The sequence below is a fragment of the Halyomorpha halys genome, unplaced genomic scaffold (genome assembly GCF_000696795.3).
Source record: "Halyomorpha halys isolate HHAL.00 unplaced genomic scaffold, Hhal_1.1 Scaffold1876.1, whole genome shotgun sequence".
Taxonomy (NCBI): domain Eukaryota; kingdom Metazoa; phylum Arthropoda; class Insecta; order Hemiptera; family Pentatomidae; genus Halyomorpha; species Halyomorpha halys.
The window spans coordinates 184,073-193,760 of NW_027107215.1; the positions used below are offsets into that span (position 1 = coordinate 184,073).

General features: G+C 28.9%; 1 protein-coding gene across 3 annotated transcripts in view; it reads left to right on the plus strand.

Annotated features, from left to right (window-relative positions):
* The window catches only part of Tsp26A (Tetraspanin 26A), a 199,396-nt gene that overhangs the window by 181,608 nt on the left and 8,100 nt on the right, over positions 1 to 9,688 (plus strand). For 2 of the 3 annotated variants that reach the window (XM_014436378.2, XM_014436379.2), the window contains exons 4-7: positions 2,478 to 2,552; positions 3,096 to 3,194; positions 3,507 to 3,635; positions 5,681 to 5,740. In XM_014436378.2, coding sequence (XP_014291864.1) covers positions 2,478 to 2,552; positions 3,096 to 3,194; positions 3,507 to 3,635; positions 5,681 to 5,740 — 363 coding nt within the window. Of the gene's footprint in view, positions 1 to 2,477; positions 2,553 to 3,095; positions 3,195 to 3,506; positions 3,636 to 5,680; positions 5,741 to 8,607; positions 8,755 to 9,688 lie in introns of all 3 variants that reach the window. The other variant, XM_014436377.2, reaches the window with a different exon arrangement.

Below are 9,688 nucleotides of genomic sequence, written 5' to 3' on the forward strand. Positions count from 1 at the left end.
TATGTTTATATATTAAACTGTACTATTTATTAAACTTCTTTATGGGTTACCTTTAAATAAATGAATATGAAATATTGGGGGTAAAGACACTGTATATACGTCAATACTGACCTATTTGAAGATTTTTTTAAACTCTTGAAACCTTATAGAATATTATTATAAAAAGCTTTGCTTCTTATTAAAATTTGTATGTGTGTATTAATTTCTCCTCCAGAAGACTCTTTCTGATTTTCCAAAAGCAAGAAGGAGGTCGCCCAATTTCAGAAAAAGCCTTTTTCCTGTCATAAACGCCTTAGTGAGTGAATTAGTTGTTGCATGGTATATTGGCTAGTTTAAAACTTCATTATATAAATAAAATATATTAAAAGAATAATATAATAGAAAAAACAAAAATAGAAAAATTTGCTTCAATTATTTTCGAATAATATGTGCATATGTAAAATATTTAATCCAATAGGTAAAGGTGGTTGAATGGGGGATTTTAGCGAAGCAATATTGGTGTCTGACGTATATGATAAGAGTTCCAGAGAGGCAGCTCGAGGAAAAAATAACTTGTCAAACTCCATTAGGTTGGGGAAGAGGATTGAAGTCAGATGGACAGTACAATACTTGGTTGTACGAGATTGAACCAAGGATTTCAGTCGCGGTCTCCGTAGGATATAGGATGTGCAATGAGTTCTAATCTCCTGGAATAGAAAGGACGCTTGGAAATATTAGCAGCGATAGGAAAAAGAGAACCATTTTAACTCGGTGTAATATGGGACATTATGTGTATTTCCGGTGATCATGAAAAAAAAAATATTTAATTGAAATATTTCACTAATCCTCTGCAAGAGCGCTGTCATTTCAGTGGCTATAAATCTATTTGGTTTTGGAACTGACACTTTTTTTTAGAAAAGTTTTTTGGGCAGAACTTTTTTTTTCAATTCCTGGGACCATAAACAATACAAAAATTGGCCAAAAACTTTACAGAAGAAACACTAATTTTGTTTTTAATATTGAGGGACTGAATTTCCAATTGAACGCTCAAATAAGTACGATAATTATTTAGTATTTTTATTAGTCATTGTTTTGACGAAGGCAATTATTCCACGGATACTGAAAAATAAAGGCCACTGCTCAGAGTACAGCGCCATAGAATAATTTAATAAATAACGTACGAATTTATGCTATTTTAGTCATAAATCTAACATAATTAAATTAACTTTATATATTTTTTCTTACAAAGTTAGTTGAAAGAGGTTAGCTACAGATTCCCAACCAAGTGTATGTAAACAGAGTGAAGTCTTGCATTATTTCGTGGATCCGCTATGAGTAATCCTTCGAGACGAATACTCCTCACTGCTGTTTCCTCTTCTTGAAAATTAATGTTTAAAAAAAAAAAAGAAATTTCCTTTTAGTATTTTAACGAAATCACGTCACAATAGATCTCCTCGGTTGCTATTCAAGCCAGAACATTGATCGCGTTATTTTCGTCCTTGCTTTGAGGAAACCGTACAAGCTACAATTTCTCAACACCATATTTACAGCATTCGTTCATCATTTTAAATTAAATAATCGAATACTTAGTTCTGCGAAATATAAATTAAATAATTACGTTTTCCTTCCATTTTCTAATTATGTTTTATATTAAAAATGAAATTAATTTTATTATTACAAATAAATAAAAATGTTTGTCAGAAGAACTGTCTTGGTATTATCTTTTGACCATTACTCTGTGAATTTAAATTGTCTTATTTATTTTCCTAATTCATATTTCCTTATTCGGATTGTGAGAACCCCTCAAGCACTGTGAATACCATAAAAAAACTATTGATGGTACTCAAGGCTCATGCAAAGAGACCACAATATCAAAAATTATCCAGATGCAATCTATTGTAATAACAATATACTTTGAATTCATATCTTGTTGAATAGGGTTTTATTTTATAAATTTTGTTTCTCCACCCAACTGTTGTTACGGAGGCGCTTCTGCATGTATTAGTGTATCCAACCAAATTGGTTTGTAAAGATTATTTGTTTAAATGACTTTTCTTTCTTTCAAAATTGATGAAGCATTCTTGCATTGTTAAACAGTAAGTTGGTGACCAACTTCAGGCGCTCCCTGAAAAAGATTTTTTTTTCTTTTCCTTTTTTTTTTTGTACTATTTTTTGAGAAATAAACAATAAATTTCAGTATCTGCCCATTAAAAGGTCTATCTCCACAAATAATAAAAATCTAACTCTTTGGGGACCAATACCTTCTTGGTCTTTATACAAACAAGAAGGGCCTGTGTTCTCTATATTTGATGACAATCCTCTTTGTCTAATGAAAAGAAGACCAGCTAGTCTTTTTGCTATTTTAGAATGTAGTAAAAATTCAGAATGTGTAAGCCTTGAAAGCATTATTTATGAAAATTGGCTCCTTTGATTTTTTTAGGTAATTATTTATGTAGTTGATAAATCACTTGTCCTATTATTTATTTATTTTTTTTCAGTATGCCATTTTTCTTTTCATTATCCTGTTACTTGAGTTGACTGCAGGACTCTTGGGCTTCATTTTTAAAGACTGGGTATGTTTATTCACATAAATATATTATCATTAATCTTCACTTTTATTCTGTTGTATTAAATAATTCAAAGTCATAAGAGGTATTATTATCATTTGATTCACATGAATCTGTTTTATTTATAACTTATTTTTTTTACTAGTGGTAAAATAGTGATAGCGTAGCTTGTAATTAAAATTTGGAAAAATTGTAATTATTCTTTATTTATATAGAAAATATTTATTTTTTTATTATTTTTGTCACAATTTACTAGTCATATCAATGAGTTTATTGAATAATATAAATTAGGATAAGGTTTAAAAGATTGAAATTATAGTTTTGCAAACACAAAAAAATGGCACTTATATTCAATAGTAATATGTAACTTTGCTTTCATAGTGAAACAAGAAAAACTATTTAATAAAGTTTCAAAAATTAATAATCTTGGGCCAACTCGATTATTTAGCTTCATATATTTTTGTTTAAAATATAATGCATCACATCGATCCTAATTGAAGTATGTGTATATATATTCGCTTTTGTATGATCATTTATTTTGAATTTCAGATTAAAATGCAGGCCACCGATGGTTTCCAAGCATTCATTATACATTATAGAGAAGACCCTGATCAGCAGAATCTCATTGACTGGATACAAGAAGACTGGGTAAATATTTTAGTTTGTTACTTGTGTCGTAAGTAAAAATTTTATGGTCATGGGAACTAAAATATGACGACTTATTTTAGGAGGTTACTCTGTTACAATAAAATATTAAATTAGCTTTGTAAATTGTCCTTAGAGTATGTTTGATCTCTGTAACAATGAAGGCTGCTTACAACTTTTCAAATAATTAAATAATAGAACTTAAATTACAGTTCATACAATAATTTCATGTAGTTTATCGTAGTTTAAATCTTATTTAAAAAAGTTAATGACTTCTTGATTATGATATTTTAAATGTGTTGCTTTGTTTTTCAGTTACAATGCTGTGGTATAGAAGGTCCAAAAGACTGGGATAAAAATAATTATTTTAATTGTTCCTCACAAGCCGTTGGAAGCAGAGAAGCCTGTGGAGTGCCATTTTCTTGCTGCAAGAGAAAGCCAAATGTGTGTTCATCTTTTTTCTATTTTTACCTTATGTTAAATAAAAAGATGTTACCTAGTATTAAAAATTATAGTATTAGTTGTTAATTCTAAACATATTACTAATTTCATTGTTGATAAATGAACAAAAATATCAGAAGTTAAATTTAGTTGAAGAAACTAAAAAACAAATTGGGTGGTGGTCAATAAAGGTATAAAAGTAGTAAAGTAAAATTTTTTACAGTGTTTTTTTAGCAGATGACATGATTTCCGTAATAAAATTAAAAGTTTGGCAAAAATGAGGTTTATTAAGGTATATGAATATGGGACAGTAGTCCCAAAACGTTGTAAAACAAAAAAGAAAATATAGAATAAAATATATTTGGATATATCAATATTTGGAAGCTTTTAAACCTCAAAAAAATTTATTAAAATTGACTTACCACACTTCCTAAAAAGAAAATCCAAAATTTTTTACTATTTAATAAAATGTTACTATTTTGATACCTCTATTGACTCTCTTTCTACAATCTACTTCATACGGTCAACTATCTTCTTCCAATTAAAAACAACTTGAGTGAAATTGTACCAGCAGATCTTCAAATGTTATTGCAATTGTAATCTAAGTGGGATAAACTCATAGAACTTATTCACATCCAAATAAATCACTCCAACACGTAAAACTTTATTTTACAAGATTTTTTTTTTTTTTTATACCTTCTTGTATTTCCTTACTATACTCATAGTTTTCTATCATCCACCTTTCAGGGCTATTCCCCCATCTTCAGGACAAGACTTCTGAAATTTCACCATTTCGCCATCTTGCTCAAATACATTGGGTTGCCATGTTGACCGCTTACCTATTAATCCTTGAGTGGACATATTTTTACATGACCCAAAACTTTTTTTTTCTCCTTTTTCTTTTTCATGACTAATAAATCGACTAACTTATTTTTAAAAACTTGTTTTTTCAAATATTGATGTTAAAGGGAGACAAAACTGCTTTATTTGGCCATGCTGACAGTAAAATATCCATTGTATATCTTTTTTATAAAATATATAGTTATTTTAATTTTTACTTTAATAGTAGTTACATAGTCCTAATCCATATTAAATACTTTGTCATAATTAAATTAATTTATTATGTACAGTACTTTTTTCATTGTTATCATCACACTAATGTTCCTAAATTAATCTCTTTAATTCCTTCCCTCTCCTACCGTTGTTATGATATTGTCTCCTTATGAATCTTTCCTTTTCAATTTTTAAATAATAAATAAAAAATATTTCTTTAAGGATTATTGTAAATTGGTGGCTATTATAATTGCAATTTAATTATTATATCTGCATAATTTTTGTTCCTGTTTACTATTTATACTGTGTTTGGTGTTATATTTATTGAGATTTGTTTTAGTTCAACTGTATTTTCCATGATCATGATAGTGTAATGTTTTTGTGGTGGGCATACAGCTTTAGTGTGTATAATGTCTGAGTGGTTGTTTCTACTATTTCCATTTGTATAATTATGTACTATAATAGCACCTTAACTGAGATATGAGGGATTCCACTCCTGATAGGTGAGGTAGAAGAAAGTTCTGAGCCCTTTCTATCAGCGATGAATGTAAAAAAAAATTAAAAACAAGATAGGTGGGGTATTGTAAGCACTATCATGTTTGGTGTAGTAGTAATGCACTTGAAAGAGACCTTGTGACGGACTTGTGATGAATTATATTAAATACTTGAAAAATATCTTTCAACAAGCATCTGCTCTATTGCTATAGGTTTCTATTCTGTCTTTGTTTATGATCAGTGTATGTTTAAATAAAATATTCACAATCTAAATTAATGTTCAGGTTTTAGGTGGGTGTTCGTTATACCTAATTATTATATGTTATACTGTATTATTTACTCATTATATAAGTATTCTTTAGTATCATTCCTTCACTTTCTTATCGTGTAATTAATTTAATTATTTATTTTACTTAGGAACAAACATTTTTGAAATTTTAGTTATAAATAATTATATTTTTATCTTAACTTTAAAGTAACTTTTTTCTTTCTATATTTAGGAAATTATTAAGAATAAGCAGTGTGGGTATGATGTTAGAAGGAAACCAAGTGAAGGCTTCGTAAGTATAGTTGATTTTAATAAATAATTTGTGAATTTCTATTTAGTCCATTCTGCTGCTCTTTCTGTTATTTAATCTATGCATTAAGAGCAATGATGAGCTCAATTAAAATATTAAATGCAGTGAAACTCCTCTGTACCCATCCGAAAGTGTATGGTTTTCTTCCATGAGTAATTTGAAACAATACTATTGTCCTCTTAGGGACTGCTGTTTCTCATTACAGCAAACACTCAGGTAACCTTTTAAGGCTGAGTGGATCTGTTTATACATATATATTATCCTTGATCATTTACAGTTCAGTGGTGTTCCTCAGGGTTGTGCCTTTTCAACAAACGATCTAAGGCTTAATTTACTAAGAGGTGTTAAACCTTTACTGTTTCCAGATCTCTTAGTGATCGTTTGCAAGTCTGAGAACACAATACCATTAAAAATAAGTTACAAGAAGCCATTGACACAATTAATTACTTGTTGACATCTGGGAAGGAAAGTCCTCCGAGTAAATTATAAGAAATCAATAAAGTGGTCCATGGTGGTTAAACCATGTTCTACATCCTACCGCAGCAGCCCCAGAGATGAAGTTGCTCTTACCCACTTGAGAATAGGCCATATTGATCTCACGCATTCTCGCATAATTAGATAACTGCCACCTCCATCTTGCCTATAATGTTACTCTATTCTTACAATTAAACATATTTTTGAAGTATGCCCTCATTTGACAGCAATAAATAGAATCGGACTGACCTCAAATTTTTCTGAAGCTCTTAAAGATAAGGAAGGTTAAGTAAAGTATTTATATACTTTTTTTTTTTTTTTACCAGGGTCGGTGGAAATATTCAAAAGACATGGATAGTACCGTATATCCGTGTGTGGGATCTTTACCCACTAAAACCCCCGCCCTACACCTGTTTCTCACCCTCCAGGGGACCGCCGTTAGGCATTACATCATGGGGGTGAGTGGCTGAGTGCCGCCTCATTGTTTTACGTTGCCATTTTCTTATATTCTCCTTTCTTAATACGTCTCTGGAAATATAGTCAACACTATTATAAGAGCGGCTCCTCTCATAGGCGAACAGATTTATATCCATGTGCATGCGTGCTTATATATATGTTTGTGTACATCGGTGTATGCAGTTTCATAATTATAGGAAACAATAAGCATTGATGATCAAAAGGTTTTGCATCTTGAAACAAAATATATTGAATGATATATACATTCATGTTAATTAAAGGAAGAAAATAAATAGATTCATTCCAATATTAAGATGTTAAGGCTGTCCCCAATTACAAAAGAGTTTGGTTTTATTTGAATAAAATACAATTTAATAGCTGAGCAATATCTATTAAATTTACTTTATTTCCTCATAATGTTAATTGGGACTTCATATTGTTTAGGTAAGAGGGAAAGTGGTTTCCATTGAAAAAGAGGAGTTTTACTGTGTTCAACATTTTTTTGATACTTTTAGTCCATAAAATGTTGGTAATTAGCTAATAAATTGAAAACTGTTTTGTTTTTAATAATTTTATTTCTATGACTACTGGCTTATTTTATTATATTCAAAATTAATATTATTGAATTTGTTAAAGCAAGCATTTAAATAATATTAACAGTTATTAAGGTTTTGTAATAACACTTATTAGACTATCTTTATCTTTGAAATAATTTATACTTTCTAGAAATCTTTTTTTGCTTTAGTTGCAACTAGATAAAATCTTAAAACAGTGGTTCTTTACTTGTTTAGAAATTCAAATTAAAAAGGGGAGCCATCATTTTGGAGTATTTGCTCTAAACCCAATGGACTAGAGTCAAATGGTTACCAAAAAGTGATCTCGTTTTAATTATTTGAAGAAATTCTGATATTTTTTTTATTTATTTTCGTACATTATTTGAATACCTTCTATTGTATTAAATTTAAATTAGTGAATTTCCAACAATTTTATTGTAATATTTTTAAAAAAAATTTATGTGAGTTCTAGTCAAAATTATGAAACAGATTGTAGTCCATACATGTTCAGTTCCTAAAAAACAATGAAATGAAAAATTTTCTTAAAGCTTTCTGGTGAAATCTTATAATGCCTAGACTAAGAGTTTAGTGAACTACTTTGGGGGGGCAATCTTGTATATATATAATTTAATACATTGTGTATATTTTAGTTTCTGTTATAGACTAAAATATGATATTTCTGTTTTTTATCTATATAGTTTATCATTAATAAATTATTAGTGATAACAAATTATCAGAATGAAACATGTCTCTCCAAATGAGGCAATGAACCTTAGAGGTTAAGAACCATTGTTTTAAAGAACAAAGTGCAAACTAATTAAGTTCTAGCTCTAACTATGCTTTTATGATTTCATGCTTTTACTGTTTACCTATTACTCACCAATTTTCAAAGTTTTTTTTTTTAATAATATATCTTTTTTTTATTGAAATTTAAAATATTTTACAGTACTTTTTTTAACATGGTTGATCGGCAGAAATAAACTTACATTTATAACTTCATTTGTATGCTTCTTTAATATTAAAATCAAAGGATCGTTTTATTTTTTCATTTTTCTATAATTAATATTGTTTATAGTGATTTTATGATTCAAACATTCTAATTCAATAACTTAGTAGATATTGTGAGAATACTTTTATTATAAATTTCAATTACAATAGAATCATTTAATCAGAGAGTTACTATAATTTTTTATTGAATATGAAATCTATTTCTTAAAAATCAAAATGTTATCATTGGAATTATTCACTTTTTTAAACCAAAATAAAAAACTTGAAATTAAAACATTTTTAATATAAGTAAAAAGTAGTGAGTAGTGAATGCTTGATATTACTAACAATTTTACTAACATTAATGGTGGTGGATAGTTTGCTGATGGTTGGGCTAAGATATCTCCATCTGAGAATGACGAAAGGAATATTTACGAGCGAGGATGTGTGCGTGCTGGAGAGGAGTGGATTGAAGCTAACGTAGTTCATATCTCTGGCGTTTTAGTGTTTCTTGTAACAACTCAGGTAGGCTATAGGAGTCATTTTTAATTTTTCAAAAAAGTATGTATTTTTATTAGAAACTATTTTTTTTTATTTTTTTTACAACTCTTGAATATTCAGTCATTTTTCAAGATTTAGGATGTCTTGTTATTAGAGACAAAAGTGAGTACACCTTATATTCATACTAGGATTATATGATGCTGCTCTGCACCTTACACAGTCCATGAAAATGCAGTTCATTACTCTAAATACTAATTTAGAGAAAAAAAATCTCAACAGCCACTTATATTCACTTCTTAAGCAGATGACAGGAGCTAAAGCACTGGCTATGAAGCGTATATATTTTTGATAAATGGACATTAAATAGACTTTGCAAGCAACCTAAAACTGAATTTTAAAATTAAGTAACAGATACTTGAAAGCCTGTTGACGAAAAATAATCTATTCCTTCTACTCAGGCTCAATTTTTATGACTCATTTTTATTCTTCCATTCCATCCATGTAAGATAAAATATGTACACGGTGATCATATGTAAATACAAAAATGTTGTTGGTGATGGAGGAGTAATTCCAACAAATTATATCTGTTGGTTCTTTTGACCTAGATTAAGTTGTTTTTTCTAAGCTTAGACATTTTAATTATCTTCCAAATGAGCTTCTGTAATATTACTGGAGATAATAGTTTTTGAGTTGGTAAATGGGTTCCATGGACCCCCCTCCTCCTCATGTTCAGAATACTTTTTCCAAAACATGGATTAAAGTCTAATATACTATAATTCTTTAATATCTTTCAAATGATTTTATATGTATGTATATAAAAACTTGCCTTAAATCACTAAATTTAATGCTCCTATTAGCCAAAATGGAGTTAACAACTGGATCGTAATAGGGTGATAAGCCTTCTATAATATATCTGACTGTCAGAGATTTATCCAGTTGAGCTATCTCTTGGACTAAA